We start from the raw sequence: 21,575 nt of genomic DNA, 5'->3' as shown, positions 1-21,575 counted from the left end.
ATTTACAAATTTAAAGAAAAAATGAACTATTTTGTAAGAAATACGAAATTAGGAAATCTTTATGCTTTATTTGTGTATAACTTTTTCCCGTTTTTTAGTTCATTTAACTAACATACGCAAAAAATTATTTGACTAAAATAAACTTTTTCCAAACATAATGATTATATGAACTAATATAAAGTTAATATGGCTTTAGTGAAATAGAGAGTTCACTTTTTTTTGAGTGTGGTAATCCGAATAATAAAAAAGGATCCCTTTATATCAGCAAGGTCTATAGAAATTCAACTACAGTTCCATCTTTCTACAAGATCAATTCAAAGAAGAGGTGTTGAAGTGCAAAAAAAAAACTTTAATTTCTACTAAAAATAGACAAGCCCGGATGGAATCGTCTTTAGGTCTGCGTAATAGTCCCAAATAGAGGTGTGCGCGTGACACGAAATTATCGTGACACGCGTGATTCACGAATGAATCATGTGAGTCGTGAATAAAATCTGAAGCAACTCTCGTGAATGTGCGTGAATGGGATTAAAACAAATATGTCGTGCGTGAGTGTGCGTGAGTAATAAAATCGGTTCGTGAATGTGCGTGAATAAAATTTCTGCAAAATCACGCTCCCGAAAAAAACAAGATTTAATTCTTACTCATATGTTAACTGAAATTGATTCAGCTTTCGAACTATATTTTATTTATGAATTTTGTTACCCTTGCTCATTCCCGATGGGAAAATGTCGTGAGTCTCGTGAATTTGTCGTGAGTCATGTGAATTGTCGTGAATCGTGCGTGAGCGTGAGTCTGTAAAAGTACTTCGTGCGTGAGCGTGCGTGATTACCGCTTTTCATTTCGTGAATGTGCGTGACTGTGAGTGGCTACGACACTTATCATGCGTGAATGTGAGTGAAATTTCTCTCACGCCCTCACCTCTAGTCTCAAATCATCCGAGCTTTTCAAATTTAACTTTGATTCATCAGAGAAGAGGACCGTACTCCATTAAGATTCTCCTTTGCCTATTAATGGAGTAAAACTCAATGGCGAACGGTCCTCTTCGGATGTATTGAGACTATTACGCAAACCTAAAGGAGGACGTCGTAATCCTCGCAATACTATAAACGTACAGTAAAACATGGAGGAAGAAACTTTTTTGTTGTTGGACGCTTCTCGGGGCATGGTATAAATTATGTGCAATTGTTTTGTCGCATACAAAAATCTGCCTTATGACTATATATGAATTTGCTCATTTTTTTTTTTATAAATAAATGGGGTTAATTTTGCTTTGTTTAATTCAATTTAGATAATTACAGTGCACTCGCGGTAACGTGAACACGCTTTTTCTGACACTAACTACTCTGTAACGCTGAAAAACATGAAATTTGAAGTTAAAGGCAGATTTAAAATGTCAAATACACCTACGGAATTTTTTAGTGATCTAATTTGGCTTTTTTCGTGAATTTTAATTATTAATTTAAATCGTTTTATAATTCCATACCTACTGATATTTTTCCAATCTCTTTTTTTTAATTTTTTCATGAAGTTTAATTAAGTTGTTAATATTACTAATAACAAAAATAAAAGACTATCACGTTAGAACGTGTAAAACTCACGAATATGGCGATGTTTTGTCCTGAAATACGCTGAAGTTGAACGTGAACTCTCTTGGTTTTAATTACACAGAAAAAATTTCACGAAAATTTTTCCAATTAAAATTTTATTTGAGTTTTAAGAAATATTAAAATAAAAATTTAATTGATTCAACAAATTTTTTAATTGAAACAAAAATTAATAGTATCACTTAATTTTTTAATTGGATCAATTAATTTTTTAATTGGATCAATAAATTTTTTAATTGGATCAATAAATTTTTTAATTGGATCAATTAATTTTTTAATTGACCTTCAATTAATTTTTTAATTGATACTATCATTTCTGTGATTGAAGACATTTCAATTAAAAAATTAATTGGATCAATTAATTTTGTGATTGAACCAGAAAACAATTTTTGTTATGTGTAGTTCACGTTACCGCGAGTGCACTATACTTTTATAAATAAAGTAAAAAAAATACTGTACTTAAGTTTTCTTAGTTATTAACTACCTATCGAATTATGTATGAGTTCGTGCATATTTGTTGTCGCATACTATATCTGATAAAAGGTAGGATATTTACTCATATAGGATTAAAACGAAGAAATTCCTCTTTCAGAAAAGTAGTACGAAACTCGATAATATAAATGAAAAAATGGGATCAGTGCTGCCGCTACTACTTCCATCGAAGTATTTTGCTTCATTTTCACAAAATTTACTTCGTCACTCCTTCTTCCAAAAATCTGCTTCACTTTTTGTTCTGCTTCAAATTTTTAAATTTTTCCCCATATTACCTAATTGTTTTTCCTATTCCTTTAATTACGATGAACATAGCGGTTTTAATCATTGAATTATTAACCGATGTGGACCAATTTTTGCATAGTTGTTAGAGACCATATACTTACACCATGTACCAAATTTCAGCTGGATCGGATGAAATTTGGTTCTCTTAGAGGCTCCGCAAGCCAAATCGGGGGATCAGTTTATATGGGGGCTATATATAATTATGGACCGATGTGGACCAATTTTTGCATGGTTGTTGGAGATCATATGCTGAAACCATGTACCAAATTTCAGCTGGCAAGCCAAATTTGGGGGTCCATTGCAATACCATCCGACATATATCAATAACAACTACTTGTGCCAAGTTTCAAGTCGATAGCTTCTTTCGTTCGGAAGTTAGCGTGATTTCAACAGACGGACGGACATGCTCAGATCGACTCAGAATTTCACCACGACCCAGAATATATATACTTTATGGGGTCTTAGAGCAATATTTCGAATGCTCTAAGACCCCATAATGACAAAGTTAATATACCCCCATCCTATGGTGGAGGGTATAATAAAATGAATTCTATTGTTTTGTTTTCAAAAATGTATGCTACTTCAATTTTATTCAATCTACTCCACTTTTTTTGCAAAATCTACTTCACTCAATTTTTCACTAGCGGCAGCACTGAATGGGATAATGTGAGACATGATTTTGAGAAAAGTACCCAAATCAGCCGCTGGAATATTACTTTTGTAAATCCACTCTCATAAACATATCCACTCTCAATATTGGTTTACTCTTTCACTCACACTTGTTCCACTTTATTTACAACGATTATGATGCAGGTCAAGACTTACGGAAAGCAAAGTAACAAAATGTATTCGGTATGTGTGAGAGAGAGACGCATCGCAGTAGCAGAGATAAAAACCTTGTTTCAACATAAATGCTTAGCAACATAGTGTGAAAAACCATTTTAGTAAAGGAAAATGTCAGCAACATGTTGATTAAAATTTGATGCTGAATGCAGGCTGTGATTGCTGTGTGTATGAGTTTGAGTTACGTTGATTTTGCATTGATGTTTTTTTATATTGAATGAAAATTTGTGTTTATTATCATGACACTATGGGACATGTTAGAAAAAATTTTGACTGGCAAAACTCCATGTTCCCTGTGAAAAACTATCATTATTCTTTTGTAACAAGTTTAATTTTTTTTTGGTGTACATACAGTGAAACTTCACAGTCGTGAACACCCTGTAAAGTGGACATATCTCAAAAGAGGACAACGTTTGATATACTATTAGGACTGTTTTCTTTTAGCACTGGGGATACCCTTAGTCGCGAAGGACTAAGAAAACAGAGTACTCGTTTATCCAGGCCATCTATAAAAATATGCAACACTGTCATCAGCTCTTTAAAAACAATCACAGAAAATAAGTGAAATCTTACATTTTTAATGTATGAAATGCTTATATAGTAAAAAATATTTACTGCTGCGATTATATATGACATTGTACCAATTTGAATTTCATGTTTTTCGATAAATTAGTCACAACAATTTGCTATTGTAAATCGTACAAGCGTCACTTTATCAAAATACAATCTGGCAACACCGGTGCGACTTGCACTGATGAGGTGTTCTGGATAGAACACCTGTGCAACGATGTTCCGGATAGCCCATACAAATGTTGCATTCCGTGCTAAAGGGTGATACGGTCAAAATATGGTCAATATAAACTTGACGTATTTCTGTCAATTTTGCATTTAAAAAACCTGAACACCCCTCATTTTGAAGGTGTGTGTGTGTGTAGAATGTTGCTCCTATTTTGATTTTGGAATTCACTCTTCAGTTGTCAAAATGCCGTCCAAGCAAGAAGAGCAGCGTATCAAAATTTTGCTCGCGCATCGCGAAAATCCGAGCTACTCGCACGCAAAGCTGGCAAAATCGCTAAAAGTTGCCAAATCAACCGTTACAAATGTAATTAAAGTGTTTGGGGAACGTTTGTCGACAGCCAGGAAGTCTGGATCGGGGGGAAATCGAAAACCGGAAGCCGCTGAGACGACAAAGAGAGTTGCCGGTAGTTTCAAGCGAAACCCTAACCTCTCTCTCCGAGATGCCGCAAATAAGCTGGGTGTATCGTCTACAACCGTGCATCGAGCCAAAAAACGAGCCGGACTATCGACTTACAAGAAGGTAGTGACTCCAAATCGCGATGATAAACAAAATACGACGGCCAAAGCGCGATCCCGGAGGCTGTACACGACGATGCTGACGAAGTTTGACTGCGTGGTAATGGACGACGAAACCTACGTCAAAGCCGTCTACAAGCAGCTTCCGGGACAGGAGTTTTATACGGCAAAAGGAAGGGGAAAGGTAGCAGATATTTTCAAGCACAAAGTTCGCAAAGAAATATCTGGTTTGGCAAGCCATCTGTACCTGTGGCTTGAAAAGCAGCATTTTCATAGCTTCCGGGACTGTCAACCAAGAAATTTACGTGAAAGAGTGTTTGAATAAACGTCTGCTGCCTTTCCTGAAGAAACACGGTTGTTCCGTACTGTTTTGGCCGGATTTGGCATCTTGCCATTACGGTAAAAAGGCCATAGAGTGGTACGCCGCCAACAACGTGCAGGTGGTTCCCAAGGACAAGAACCCTCCCAACACGCCAGAGCTCCGCCCAATTGAGAAATACTGGGCTATTGTCAAGCGGAACCTAAAGAAGACCAAAAAACTGCTAAGGACGAGCAGCAGTTCAAGGCAAACTGGCTTTCTGCGGCGAAGAAGGTGGACAAGGTGGCTGTACAAAATCTGATGACAGGTGTCAAGCGTGAGGCCCGGCAATTCGGATTTGGAAAAGCGAAAGCCTAACTGAATATTTTTCCTGAATTTTATACTAATTGAACTTGAAAAAGAAATTTAATTTGATTTTTTAAATAAACGATTTCACCGATTTACACGCGTTTTCCCTTGACCAAATTTTGACCGTATCACCCTTTAAAAGAAAATAGCCCTATTCACACCTCCCACACCCGGAGGAGAAATATGATCACCTCCTAGAACAAAATGTTATTTTTGGACGGTGAACGTGTAACAAGTTTGTCGCAACCATGTTATATTCGCGATCAATATGTATCTTATTTCGAGAATGGCAAAAGAAAACAACATTTTTGAGACAATAAATGTTGTTTTCTCACCATCTAAAAATAAAATTTTGCTCTAGAAGGTGATCATATTCCTTCTCTGCGTGCAAATGTGGACAACGTTTAGCCGATCGTGGATGTCGACTTCTGAGAAGTTTCTCTCTCTGGGGATTTTTTTGATTGTAAATATTAGATTTACCTTTTGATTCAAAACCTTGTTCAGATATTCAAACCCATGGTGTTTGTGGTGCATACAAAAAATAATATTGAATCTATTTCTATGTACATTCATTTAAGTATTTTTTTGTTGTCGCTTTTTTTTGGCGTATAGTTTGCATTCATGTGCGTTTTTTTTCTTCTTCTTTGAACTGGTTTCTTCTACTACTACTTCTAATGTTACGAAATTTTTATACAATTTAAACTAAACGAGCAAAAAATTGAGGTTTGTAGATTTAATTCACGTTTTTCTTTGCCATTTTTTTTTGCTTCTTGTTGTTGCTAAGGCATGTATTTGAAATTGTACAACGATACTAAAACAACAAAAACAACAGCAGAAAACCTTGTAAAGTGACGTCATGTGTACTACGACGGACTAACTGCATGCATTCGAATTTGATTAGTTGCATTCGCTGCCGCCGCCACTGTTGCTGCTGCTGCAGAAACTATGAGGAGGTCGATGCTTTTTAAGAAGAGGGAGGTATACAGCAAGAGCAAATCAGCCGTGTTGGAGTAGTGGGGTTGTATTTTCAAAATCTAGGTTTATGGGTCACGCCCCCCTATTTCTGTACATACAACATATCTCATAGTGTTGTAGATGGATATTTGTTGCACATGCAATTGCCTTTCATAGGTATCTATGAACAATTCAGTTGTGTGTGTGTGTGTGTTTTTGTGAGCGAGGTAGAGGTATCTATGTGATGTAAGATTTTTTTATATATATACATACATACTATATATAGACGATTTACTAAATAACCGACTTACTGAATTGAATTGGCCATGTTCCAAAATGGCCAAGAACTACATTCATAACATGGTAACCTAGTTCCAGTGTTTTTCTTGGTTGTTGCTATTGCCATTCACTCTACTATGTCATTGGCCATTTCCCAAAGTAATGGTCCTACTAACATCCATTTGTGACCTTAATTTTCCATGTGCTGTTTCCATGTGCAATTTTATGTTTTTAAATTGTTGCACAAATCGAAAGGATATTGTATATGCATATCTATGTATATCTATATATAGTTACATGTGTATAAATTATGTATTTATACTAAAAAAAAATTTATATATTTACTTTGATATGATGACCCAGTTTTTCCACATGGTTTAAGTTTTCATGTTTTCAGATCACGAAGTGTCCCACTTAAGTCACTACCTTGTTTGTGGCCAAGTAAAACTTGTTTCTAATTTAAAATTACAAAAAAAAAAAACAAAAACAACTAAGGAAAAATCAATTATTTAAGTTAAGAAAAAACAAAACAACTCACAGATATCTTGTGTACATAGACATTTTGAGTGACCTCTTTTTTTCACGTAAATATGAAAATAATTCGACAATCATGATTTTTTTTTTTGGCTACATATAATGGCGACTATATTTATGATTGTATTTAGATTTGCATTAATAGTAAAGAAAAAAAAAAAAACAATTGCAATGTATGTGCAAGGAAAATGTTTTAATTTTATGACCTTAACACAATTTTAAGAATATTGTAAGTAAAAACTAGAGGAAATATAAATATTTTTTATACAATTTTAGACAGAAGAGAAAACACACGTTTTTGGATAAGAAAATCTATTCAGTAATTTGTTGGAGCGTTCAATGAACACAAGGATATTTTAATCCCAAAAACAAAAGTTTTTAACTTTAAGAATTTTGGTATTCATTCCGAGCTAAAGATGTGGCCACTTTAAATTAAAACCATTTTTAGAGAGCTACCTAGCAAACCTTTAAAATCTATGTTCTATACAATTAAAATTAGGATACTCTCAGAAAAAATAAACAACAAGTATATACGACCGTAAGTTCGGCCAGGCCGAAGCTTATGTACCCTCCACCATGGATTGCATAGAAACTTATACTGAAGACTGTCATCCACAATCGAATTACTTGGGTTGCGGTAACACTTGCCGATGGTAAGGTATCTTAAAACTTCCTAACACCGTAATATATACCATATAGTCCATACGTGGTATATATTAAACTAAAAAAGACCGAAGCTTATGTACCCTCCACCATGGATTGCATAGAAACTTATACTGAAGACTGTCATCCACAATCGAATTACTTGGGTTGCGGTAACACTTGCCGATGGTAAGGTATCTTAAAACTTCCTAACACCGTAATATATACCATATAGTCCATACGTGGTATATATTAAACTAAAAAAGGCCGATTAAATACGTATATAATTAAGTTTAAAGTTTCTATAGAAAACATTTTGACAAGTAAAATTTGGAAAAAAAATTTCTATAGAAATAAAATTTGGAAAACATTTTCTATAGAAATAAAATTTGGAAAACATTTTCTATAGAAATAAAATTTTGACAAAATTTTCTATAGAAATAAAATTTTGACAAAATTTTCTATAGAAATAACATTTTGACAAAAATTTTCTATAGAAATAACATTTTGACAATGTTTTCTATAAAAATAAAATTTTGGTAGATTATTTTTGGCTCGAGTGGCAACCATGATTATGAACCGATATGGACCAATTTTTGTGTGATTGGGGATTGGCTATATATAACTATAGACCGATATGGACCAATTTTGGCATGGTTATTAGCGGCCTTATGCTAACACCACGTTGCAAATTTCAACCGGATCGGATGAATTTTGCTCCTCCAAGAGGCTCCGGAGATCAAATCTGGGGAACGGTTTATATGGGGGCTATATATAATAATGGACCGATATGGACCAATTCTTGCGTGTTTGTTAGAGACCATATTCTAACACCACGTTCCAAATTTCAATCGGATCGGATGACTTTTGCTCCTCTAAAAGGCTCCGGATGTCAAATCTGGGAGTCCGTTTATATGGGGGCTATACGTAAAAGTGGACCGATATGGACCGATTTTTGTATGGTTGTTAGAGACCATATACTAACACCATGTACCAAATTTCAGCCGGATCGGATGACTTTTGCTCCTCTAAGAGGCTCCGGAGGTCAAATCTGGGGGTCCGTTTATATGGGGGCTATACGTAAAAGTGGACCGATATGGACCTATTTTTGCATGGTTGTTAGAGACCACATACTAACACCATGTACCAAATTTCAGCCAGATCGGATGAAATTTGCTTCACTTAGAGCAATCGCAAGCCAAATTTGGGGGTCCGTTTATATGGGGGCCTATACGTAAAAGTGGACCGATATAGCCCATTTGCAATACCATCCGACCTACATCAATAACAACTACTTGTGCCAAGTTTTAAGTCGGTAGCGTGTTTCGTTCGGAAGTTAGCGTGATTTCAACAGACGGACGGACATGCTCAGATCGACTCAGAATTTCACCACGACCCAGAATATATATACTTTATGGGGTCTTAGAGCAATATTTCGATTTGTTACAAACGGAATGACAAAGTTAATATACCCCCATCGTATGGTGGAGGGTATAAAAATGTCTAGTTTATGAAAATTTTACTAAATGTGAAGAATTTTTCCTCCTTTTTATTATGTTTTGCTTATTTTAATGATACACTGAAAAAAAATTACGTGGTATTAAAGATTACGCAAACTAAATTTTATGTACACAATATTAAGGACAAATTTCTTTAAATTAATGAAATTTAATTAAAAGAACGTTTATAGTATTTGCTTCAATAAATTTTGGAAATTTGCCTCCCTCCGTTAAAGTCGTATGTCTTTGAACTAAGAAATATTTTCTTAAAAATAAAGAAAAGCGTTTTTGATATAAAGAATTTGTCCTTAAATGAACTGAAATATCGAATCTTTGGCTCGAAATCAATACCAAAATCCTCAAGGGAAGGTCAACATATTTGGATGAGAAAAAAGGTTTATACAAATGAAGTATAGCATTTTACTTATTTCGAAATTCACAGAAAATAATTTTATTTTTTGTTTTTCTAAAGTTACCCGGGGAATTGGTGCAAATTGCCACTAACGGACCTATTACAGAACTTGTCCCAGTGGGCCAGAGGGCTGATCACGGCATTCGATATCGAATTTATTAACGTATCGAGAATTTTTGATAAGATTAAAAGTTGGGATCTCGGCTTCGATGAAAATTTTATGCAATTTCTCTTGTATTGCCAATAGCAAAAAACGAAACAGAACAAAATGAAATATCAAAATTAAGTTAGCGGCGTAAATTTAAAATGTAGAAAACAAATACATATTTTTAAGGATTTCACAGTAAAAAGTAAATTAATTTATTTTTCATAAACCCAAGTTTAGTTCAATGGCAAGAGAACTCCTTTTTATAAAAGTCCGAGCGGCGTTTCACATTGCCTGCGAAATTTTTTTGGGGTTGAATCCATGACCCCTATAGTAAAAATATTTCCAATGTACCTAGACTCTATACCGCACACGGCTTAGCAGAGAATGAAGCCGACCCATTTTTGTCGGCGGCGGCTAATACTAATTTTTTTTGCTTCCGGCGGCGGCGGCTTGACGGCTAAGCCGATATAAATTTGTCTTATCGACGGCGGACGATTATCCATAATAAAAACAATTTGATGTTATCCGAATGGTAATGAGATTAGTTGTACAACTTATCTTACAATCACATTTACACATAATTCAAATGTTCTGAGCAGAGAATGAAGCCGCCGAGTCGCGCCGCCGAGTTTAGCCGCCGCCGACCAGTTTCTTCCAGCCGAAGCCGCCGCCGAATATATCGACTCATCTCGACTCATAATTAGCCGCCAAGTAATCAAAAATATTGATTTAAATCAGAAAAATTTATTAATAATTGTTGTATTTTTTGTTAAAATGTTTAACTTTCAACCCAAAATCCATCAGTATCATGTTTCTATAATAGCTTTGCAACCATTTAGCTCAGAAAATGTAAATGAAATGAAAATTTGATTGTAAGTTTGGTTGTACAACTAATCTCATTACCATTCGGATTACCTCAAATCGATTTTATAATGGATAATTGTCCGCCGCCGAATAGACGAATTTATATCGGCTTAGCCATCAAGCCGCCGCCGCCGGAGGCAAAAAATTAGTGTCAGCCGCCGCCGGCAAAAATGGGTCGGCTTCATTCTCTGGTTCTGAGCCAAATTTTTTTTTAAATTATTATAGCAACTTGATACTGACGGATTTTGGGTGGAAAGTTGGACATTTTGACAAAAAATGCAACCATTATTAATAATTTTTTCTGATTCAAATCAATATTTTTGATTAATTGGCGGCTAACTTTCAGTCGAGATGAGTCGACAAATTCGGCGACGGCTTCGACTGGTAAAAACTAGTCGGCGGCGGCTAAAATCGGCGGCGCGACTCGGCGGCTTCATTCTCTTAGTTTTTGCACAGTGGGTCTCACATTAAAAATATGTTTAAAATTTATTTTTCACAAGATTCTTTCGAAAGAAGACTTTATTGATTGTGAAAACTGAGTTCAAGCCCTCTCCTGAACCTTGTTTCTATACAGCACGCTACTTAGTTCTTGAATAGAAAGACGAATAGTGAAAAGTCAAATTCGGATTTGAACATTTAAACTATTGCTACGGGGTTGTGTCTCGGCTAAGTTTTTTGTTACAAATTTCAAATTGGAATCTTTTTTCAAATACATTCCTGTTGACCAGAACTGAAACTGGTCCATACACACCAGGGTCTAGTCCTATACCCGTCCTGGTTTATTTAGCCAAGAGAATTTTTAAAGAAGTGGGGCACATACAGTGCACTCGCGGTAACGTGAACGTGAATTAAAACCAAGAGAGTTCACGTTAGCGAAAATGTTCACGTTGGCCAACTTCAGCGAATTTCAGAACAAAACATTGCCTTATTCAAGAGTTTTACACGTTCTAGCGTGGAAATCTTTTATTTTTATTATTAGTAATATTAAAAACTTTATTTAACTTCATGAAAAAATTAAAAAAAAAAGATCGGAAAAATATCAGTGGGTATGGAATTATAAAGCAATTTAAATTAATAATTAAAATTCACGAAAAAATCCAAACTAGATCACTAAAAATTCCGTATGTGTATTTAAAATTGTATTTTGCATTGTGAATCAACCTTTAACGTCAAATTTCATGTTTATCAGCGTTACGGAGTAGTTAGTGCCAGAAAAACCGTGTTCACGTTAAGCGGTGTTCACGTTACCGCGAGTGCACTGTATGCTCCAAATTGAATCGATATCGAGGCCATGTTTATGGGTCCGAAAGAAGGCTAGATTTCAAGGGTCGTAAAATTAACATACATCAAAATATCATTTCATGACTATATTTCGTGACTTCAACGTCACTTCTGCAAGTTGAAATTACGATACTGCTGCATTTAGTGCCAATATCAGCGTTCGCCAGATATTAAACTCCATTAAAGGCTAAAGCAAACCACAGAATTTACCATTATTCTGGTCATGTTTAATTATTTCCAATATTTTTCTTGGGCAACTCTTTAAGTTTAGCCAGTTCTTATATTTGTACTACTATAGAGTAATTTTAGACTGAAAAAAAAACTTTTGGCGCCAATAACTTTCGTATTCACATTCTTAACTTTTCTCTCGTTACAGCTTGAAGGAAGAAAAAGAAAATAGAAGGATACTGCTGCCTCATTGTTAGCAACGAGTGGTTGGGGACGAAGGCGAAGACGGCGGCTTCGACAGCTATTTTCGGAATAGCTTGGAAGACACTTTAGGTTATTGTCCCCACAATTGTTGTTTTTCAGTAGAAGCTGCCGCCAATATGATACCAACATCTTTTTCTGGATCTTCACCACCCACTGCCGTTGTTGGTGGCAGCTTTTTAAACCTTCTTAACAATTCTCCCTTGACCCCGGGCAGTAGTACCAGCCACAGCGGCAGCAGCAGCAGCAGCAATAATGTCACCAGCAATAGTCCAGGCGGACTACAAGGACCTAATTCAGCATTGTTGGGTATAGCCTCATTGATATTAGAGGGTCGGGCATTGGCCGAAGATGAATATGCTGTGGCAAAACATCAAGATGTAATCTCTGTGGGTCAAGCGAATATTGTGGAATGTGGCCGTCAGTCTCCGAAGCCATCGACATCTAGAGCTGCTGCTACATTTCATGATTATCAAATGGCGGGAGCCACAGGTGGTGGGGGTGCTAATAATTCCTCCGATATTGCTGGTTACCTTAGACGCAAAGCTTCAAATTCTCCCGAATCATCATCGCAATCGCCCTCTTCTCTTCTTCGAGACTATTACAATAGCAATAGCAGCAGTGAGAGTGCCAGTTCATCGGTAGAGAGCAATCATAGTCGTTGGACACAAAAACTAAGTCAATTGCGTCAAGAATCGCCCAATGCAGGTGGCAGAGAGCGAAAAGTCGCTGTGGAATGTATGCGCTCTGTCGAACCAGAATATGTTGCCTTGGCCATAAATACCGATCAAACCTTGGATGAGCGTAGAAGTGCTGGAGGCACGGGAGATTTTGAAATAATTCGTAGAATTGCCCTGAACCGTATAAATCTTTATAACTCACCAATCTCTAGTTCTGGTGCAGGCAATGGTGGCGGTGGTGGTGGCAGTGGTGGAGGATCCATAGATAATTTTATGTGCTCTTTACAATCTCTAGCCAGTAATACTTGCTTGCGTGTGGGCACCCCCATACACTCAAATCCCTTGTCAGCTTCAACACCTAGATATGCCAATTACAGAGTAATGCATCAAAATACCCCAAGATTTCCCACACCCCAGCACACAGATGTATCATCGAATAGTAGTAGTTCCGGGTGTAGTCTACAATCACCTATGGTGGCAACTGCAACGGCCTGGCATCAGACATCGGCCGGAACTCCACTCAGCACAAATACTAAAGAATATTTGCTAAGGAAACCTTCCACAGAGCGTATAGCCATACCAACGCCACAGACAACACCCACCAATAGTGCATCCACCTCCTGTAATTCCACCTATTATTCATATGGTTTTAGTAGCCGTAGAGAAGGTTCAATGAGTGGAACAACAATGACGCCAACAGCGACGACGGCGTCAACTGCAACAACAACAACAACGACGACTCCTATGACGAGTCGTAACTCAAACCCACAACAGGGTCCACACTGTGATCAGTTCCTTAGAAAAATGGGACTAGCCAAAGGTGATGCCTCAGAAACTGAGGAACACCACTGTGATATGTCTTACGTTAATATAACGGTAAGTGGCATGGGGACATAAACCAAAAATTTTCAAGATTCCATTTTCATTTTGCTGTTACTGTGTGTTTTTTTTATTCCACAGTGCACTCGTTGGCGTGCCTATTGCATTAAAATGGAAAATATTTTAGCTCGTGGTGAGCCCATATGTATAGAGGTGTATTTGGGTCCAGTAGGCCATAAAATTTTATTAGAACAATGGATAATAAGCGTTAATGAAAAGTAAGTACCCATGGCCTAAGGCAATTTCTCGAGAACCTAAAGTAATTTCTGGATTTTCTGTGTTTGCTATTTTTTGTTTCTTTATCTAGACAACCACCGCCTACCATGACGCTGCCCTCATTGTGTAGTGCCATACGCAGTCAATTGTATTTCTCACAAATCAGTGCCTGGTGTGATCTCATTAAGAAATCGGACAAGACCATCTATGATACTGGTCGCCTTATCTTTACCACACCACCAACATTGAGTGCAGCAGGCGATTTGGCCACAACAACGCCAGCGTCGGCAGGGAATCTCTTAAGCACATCACCAACGATGATAGCAATGACAATTGATCTGCCCTCGGCCAATAACACTAGTAATATTAATAGTCCTGTTGGTGGTGGTGTTGGTGTCATTACATCTTCTCCATCTCCCTCAACGAGTAGTGGTGGCGGCGGCGGCGGCGGCGGCGGTGTCGGTGGCAATAACTGTAGTGCATCTCGTAAACCACCACGTCTTAATATTTTCTATCGTATCAAACCTTATGATGATAATGGCACTGCTTCTTGTTTCAATTCAAAACCTAATATACATAATTTTCCAAATGTCAATATTTCGGAAAATTGTAGTTTATCGGTGTGTTTAAAAAGTCTTCCACGTATTACGGGCGGTATACCAAAAGTTGTCGCTACGACGGTTGTGTCAAATAGTAGTGATACGGCAACAGCAGCAGCTAATTCTCCTCCCTCTCCAAATACGCCAAAAACAAGTGAAATAAAGACAGGCATGGCAGCAGCAGCGTCATCATCATCGATGACAAGAACAACAGCTGCTTTAGCAACAACAACAATGGTCGCCACCAATAAGCCAACAACAAAAACTTTAACAAAAATCTGTGATAATAGCAATTCAAAGGAACACCAACAACAACAACAACAAACTACCGTTCCCAAATTAAATCTGGGTAATTCTCACTTTTCAAGCGATGATCGTAATAGAAATGAAAACCGATCCAATGCAAGGCAGAATGATAACTCCAATAATGAGGGCAACATATTAGCCCTTGGTGCTGTTGGTGATAGTGGCTGTAATAATGATGGTGTTAGTGGCATTGCCGGAGGTATTGATGGTGATAGCTCCAATTCGTCTGCTAGTACTTTCTATGGAAATCTTTCACATCGTGAAAAACAGATTTTGAAATATCGCAAACGTATGTTGAAACGTGATAAGAAACACCAGCAACAACAACAACAACGTAAAGCCAACGAAACCAATACTAGCCAATCAATAAGCGATAATTTTAGTGTCTGTGGTGGGGATGGGGGTGAGGGTGGTGTGAATGATAATGGTGGCTCACTGCAAATGGACCAGGGTGAAGACTATGAAGATGATGATCTCGAGGCCAACTATGGCAATACTGGCAATGGTCAAAATGCCATGGAGCATAGGGTGAAGGTGGTGGTTGAAAGTCAATATGTCAATAACACCACAACATTAGCAACAAAAGGCCAAAGACAACCAAATAGTTTTATAAATATCATTCCTTATACCAATGGACAAACACCAGCTCTAGGAAAAACGTCCGAATCAAATCAGCAGCAGCATGTTAAAATGATCTCAACTGGTACACAAACAATAACCAGCAGCAATAGTAACAGCAATAGCAATAGAAATACCAATACTACATGCTCTTCTTGTGGCTATGAAAAGTCCATGATTTGTTTAAAATGTAATCCCCTTAAGGTAGCCCCTATATCTAGTAGTAGTATTAGTACTACACCTCCCCATAGCTCCGATGCCAATAATATTGTTGATAATTATAATGATGATTGTCATGATAACAATGATGATAACGATGACGATGGCATGGATGCTGAGTCGGTTATAACCTCAAGATCTCCATCATCCTCTTCATCCGTTAGTAGTTTAAGTAGCAGTGATATTATCCATACGCCACGTAATAAAGCTGAACTCTTATTACAAGCCATACAACGTACACCGAAATCAAATAAGAAACTTAAAATAACCAAAGATTTACAGAATCCCCAACAACACCAACAGCAGCAGCAGCCGTCACATCACACAAACAAAGCAAAATCCAATAAAACACCAGCAGCAGCAACAGCATTAGCACCAGCTCATAGTAGGCCTACAACAACGAATAGTAGTAATAATAATAATGGTCATCATAATCGAGCAATGCCTTCCAATAATTCAATATCATCGTCCTCTTCGTCCTCATCATCGTCATCACCTAGTGGTGTTAGCATAATGCAGCTACAAAGTTGTCAACTTTGTAAACGTCAAAAAACCCAACATAATTTCCAACAAGTAGTTCCATTTGCTTCTTCCCTTGAAGTAGCCACAGGTGATGGTTGTCCAGCCTTGGGAAACTCAGCGGTAGCAGCTTGTTCATCCCCTTTAATTGCATGTAGTCAATCGAATGGCAATAAATCCGATGATGTGTTGGGTGGTGGTGAATCTGAAAATGATTTGGATGGTGGGAAAATGTCAACCAATGAAGATTGTGTCGACAAGGGATTAATGGTTTTGACGGCTAAACCAAAATCTCACAGCAATGTGACAGCAATGGCTAATACCTACAAAGATCAAGAAGTAATGGAGCAAGTAAGTAACCTTAGCGAATCCATTAAATTCCTAGTAAAACGTACATTTCCTTTTTCCAGGAATACTTTGTATCATCCACCAAATTGACACCTAATATCGAACGCTGTTCCTTAGGCTCGAAAACGTATTATTCTCAGCCATCACCCTCATCCAATGGCACTGACACTCAACGTTTGTGCTCCACACCTCCTTTAGAGGAACACAACACGGAGAATGCTAAAGGTCAGGGTGGTCTAGTCATGGCTCAATTTAAAACTCCTACTCCCAGCCAGCAACACGACAAATTGAATATACAAAGACAAGTTCAACAGCAGCCACATAAGCAAACCCCTAAACCTAATCTTTTGGCAATTGCCTTTAGTTTCAATGGAGGTGAAATGTCGGCGAATCAATCATCTATAAATTCAAGAAAACCAAATGAAGCGAATATCATACCCTCCATACACAATCCACTATTGGCCAGACGTAATTCACCAAAAGTTAATCTTACACGTATTTTTTGTAATCCCACTTCGATGAAGGCTTCTTCACCCATACCCATTGGTCATGGCAGTAATATAATGGACACATCATCATCGTCTACACCCTCGACAGCATCGATATCATCTGCAGGCTCCAAATCGGCCGATATTAATGTGGCCGACGTAGCCCCAACATTCTCATTTGAATCACCATCTGGTCAAGCTCCCACTATAACCGTGCAAAAATCCAATTCTGCACCCACTTTACCCAATTCACCATCGCTATCGCCTCGTTTCATTAAGGCATCGGCCCTGTACAAACGCAGATCTAGACATTTATCAGATCGTTCTGATCGTTCCTCCTTGGGATCGGATGAACAATTTTCCGATGAAGATATAGACTGTGGCATGTACAGTCCATTTGCCACATCACCGGTGAAGTTGCGGACACGCCTATCGGCAGTTTTTGGACGTAAGCCACTATTGGGTAATTTAGAGGAAAGTCTTCTGCAAAGGCGTTTAGTTCCAAAAATTGAAGTAATGGGTTTCAAATTGCTATTGGGTGCTTCAGGAGGATTTTGTCCCACACAATTGACCATACCAGCAGCCGCGTATTTTTATGAACTCAAAGGGGAAACTTTGAGTACACCGTATTTGGTTAGTTGCGTCCCCCTCCCATACTCTCGAGATTATTGCTTAGCACATATTTACTAATTCTCTTAACTCTTATTTTTTATAGTGTGAAATACGTTTACCTCGCAAAGGTTATTCTGTTCCACGTTGTGGTACAGTTCAAGCAACTCTCTTAAATCCCATGGGTACAGTAGTTCGTATGTTTGTTATACCATATGATATGCGAGATATGCCAGCGTTGCATCAAACCTTTGTGCGTCAACGTATTTTAGCCGATTCTGGTAATGGTAGTGGATCTACGAGTGTTCAACAAACAACATCAACCAGACCTATTAGTGATAATCTTCCAGATGGTTTAGTTGGTGATAATTGTGCTGTTGTTGGTGATACAGAGTGCTGCGATGCCATGGTACAAAATGGAAATAATGATTTTCATAATTCACCCGGAAGATTAGGACACGCCGCTAGTGGTGACAATGCGACAATAAACAATAATAACAAAATGCATCAAAATTCAATGCCAACTAATGGAAACTACAATAACAATAACAGTAGTGGAGCTGGTGTTGGAAATATTGATAATAATTTGGGTCATTTTATATCAGCCGAAAATATGAAGAGCTTACGCTATTCCATACATTTGAGGTAAGTTGTGAAGAATGAATACCATGAGAATTAAAATCGATTACCGATTTTTAGAATGAAATCGAAAACTTGCAAAACCTTATGCCTAGTAAAAAGTTCGTTTCCGCTAGAAATTTTTCTATAGAAATAAAATGTTGACAAAATTTTCTATAGAAATAGAATTTTGATAAAATTTGGACAAAATTTGCTATAGAAATAAAATTTTGAGAAAATTTTCTATAGAAATAAAATTTTGAGAAAATTTTCTATAGAAATAAAATTTTGACAAAATTTTCTACAGAAATAAAATTTTAACAAAATTTTTTTATAGAAATAAAATTTTGACAAAATTTTCAATAGAAATAAAATTTTGACAAAATTTTCTATAGAAAAAAATTGACAAAAATTTTCTATAGAAATAAAATTTTGACAAAATTTTCTATAACAAAATTTTCTATAGAAATAAAATTTTGACAAAATTTTCTATAGAAATAACATTTTGACAAAATTTTCTTATAGTATTTTTCACTTAATGTTTTTAAAATATGCATTAGTTAGTTTTATCATTTCAAGCAAATACCTGTAATCATTTGTATTATCTATCAACATATAGTCCGCATGGGCTCGGGTTGATTAAATAAAGATGAATATGAATATGAAAAAAAATTACATTTTGACAAATTTTTTTATAGAAATAAAATTTTGACAAAATTTTCTATAGAAATAAAATTTTGACAAAATTTTCTATAGAAATAAAATTTTGACAACATTTTCTATAGAAATAAAATTTTGACAAAATTCTGTATGCAAATAAAATTTTGACAAAATTCTGTATGCAAATAAAATTTTGACAAAATTTTCTATAGAAATAAAATTTTGACAAAATTTTCTATAGAAATAAACTTTTGACAAAATTTTCTATAGAAATAAAAATTTGAGAAAATTTTCTATAGAAATAAAATTTTGACAAAATTTTCTATAGAAATAAAATTTTGACAAAATTTTCTATATAAATCAAGTTTTGACAAAATTTTCTATAGAAATAAAATTTTGAGAAAATTTTCTATAGAAATAAAATTTTGAGAAAATTTTCTTTAGAAATAAAATTTTGAGAAAATTTTCTATAGAAATAAAATTTTGACAAAATTTTCTATAGAAATAAAATTTTGAGAAAATTTTCTATAGAATTGAAATTTTAACAAAATTTTTCTATAGAAATAAAATTTTGACAAAATTTTCAATAGAAATAAAATTTTGACAAAATTTTCTATAGAAAAAAATTGACAAAATTTTCTTATAGTATTTTTCACTTAATGTTTTTAAAATATGCATTAGTTAGTTTTATCATATCAAGCAAATACCTGTAATCATTTGTATTATCTATCAACATATAGTCCGCATGGGCTCGGTTTGATTAAATAAAGATGAATATGAAAAAAATAACATTTTGACAAATTTTTTTATAGAAATAAAATTTTGACAAAATTTTCTATAGAAATAAAATGTTGACAAAATTTTCTATAGAAATAAAAATTGACAAAATTTTCTATAGAAATAAAATTTTGACAAAATTTTCTATAGAAATAAAATTTTGACAAAATTTTCTATAGAAATAAAATTTTGAAAAATTTTCGATAGAAATAAATTTTTGACAAAATTTTCTATAGAAATAAAATTTTGACAAAATTTTCTATAGAAATAAAATTTTGACAAAATTTTCTATAGAAATAAAATTTTGACAAAATTTTCTATAGAAATAAAATTTTGACAAAATTTTCTATAGAAAAAAAATTTTGACAAAATTTTCTATAGAAATAATTTTGACAAAATTTTCTATAGAAATAAAATTTTGACAAAATTTTCTTTAGAAATAAAATTTTGACAAAATTTTTTTAGAAATAAAATTTTGACAAAATTTACTTTAGAAATAAAATTTTGACAAAATTTTCTATAGAAATAAAATTTTGACAAAATTTTCTATAGAAATAAAATGTTGACAAAATTTTCTATAGAAATAAATTGTTGAGAAAATTTTCGATAGAAATAAAATTTTGACAATTTTCTATGCAAATAAAATTTTGACAAAATTTTCTGTAGAAATAACATTTTGACAAAATTTTCTATAGAAATAAAATTTTGACAAAATTTTCTATAGAAATAAAATTATGGCAAAATATTCTATAGAAATAAAATTTGACAAAATTTACTATAGAAATAAAATTTTGACAAAATTTTCTATAGAAATAAAATTTTGACAAAATTTTCTTTAGAAATAAAATGTTGACAAAATTTTCTATAGAAATAAATTGTTGAGAAAATTTTCTATAGAAATAAAATTTTGACAAAATTTTCTGTAGAAATAACATTTTGACAAAATTTTCTATAGAAATAAAATTTTGACAAAATTTTCTATAGAAATAAAATTATGGCAAAATATTCTATAGAAAGAAAATTTTTACAAAATTTTCTATAGAAATAAAATTTTGACAAAATTTTCTATAGAAATAAAATTTTGACAAAATTTTCTATAGAAATAAAATTTTGACAAAATTTTCTATAGAAATAAAATTTTGACAAAATTTTCTTTAGAAATAAAATGTTGACAAAATTTTCTATAGAAATAAATTGTTGAGAAAATTTTCTATAGAAATAAAATTTTGACAAAATTTTCTGTAGAAATAACATTTTGACAAAATTTTCTATAGAAATAAAATTTTGACAAAATTTTCTATAGAAATAAAATTATGGCAAAATATTCTATAGAAATAAAATTTTGACAAAATTTTCTATAGAAATAAAATTTTGACAAAATTTTCTATAGAAATAAAATTTTGACAAAATTTTCTATAGAAATAAAATTTTGACAAAATTTTCTACAGAAGTAAAATTTTGAAAAAATTTTCGATAGAAATAAAATTTTGACAAAATTTTCTAGAAATAAATATTTGACAAAATTTTCTATGCAAATAAAATTTTGACAAAATTTTCTATAGAAATAAAATTTTGACAAAATTTTCTATACAAATAAAATTATGGCAAAATATTCTATAGAAATAAAATTTATGTAGAAATAACGTTGTTGGTGCAAGCTAAACACACATTTACTATTCAAGGGATATTAATACACCCAAAAAATTGTCGCTAATAGGAGGGATATATAAAATTCACATTCAAAGTTTGTTCAGTCTTTAGTATTATTCAGTAATTATTTCAAATAATCACA

General features: G+C 34.4%; 1 protein-coding gene across 3 annotated transcripts in view; it reads left to right on the top strand.

Annotated features, from left to right (window-relative positions):
• Positions 1–21,575, top strand: part of atos (atos homolog atossa) — a 101,826-nt gene that overhangs the window by 74,052 nt on the left and 6,199 nt on the right. For all 3 annotated transcript variants that reach the window (XM_075311096.1, XM_075311095.1, XM_075311094.1), the window contains 5 exons: positions 12,195–13,803; positions 13,888–14,024; positions 14,114–16,634; positions 16,694–17,752; positions 17,835–18,373. In XM_075311096.1, coding sequence (XP_075167211.1) covers positions 12,367–13,803; positions 13,888–14,024; positions 14,114–16,634; positions 16,694–17,752; positions 17,835–18,373 — 5,693 coding nt within the window. In that variant the 5' untranslated portion in view covers positions 12,195–12,366. The remainder of the gene's footprint in view (positions 1–12,194; positions 13,804–13,887; positions 14,025–14,113; positions 16,635–16,693; positions 17,753–17,834; positions 18,374–21,575) is intronic.

This window comes from Haematobia irritans, chromosome 5, assembly GCF_050003625.1.
Source record: "Haematobia irritans isolate KBUSLIRL chromosome 5, ASM5000362v1, whole genome shotgun sequence".
Classification (NCBI taxonomy): domain Eukaryota; kingdom Metazoa; phylum Arthropoda; class Insecta; order Diptera; family Muscidae; genus Haematobia; species Haematobia irritans.
Note: the sequence above shows the minus strand (reverse complement) of the source record. Positions and strands in the feature narration are given on the sequence as shown.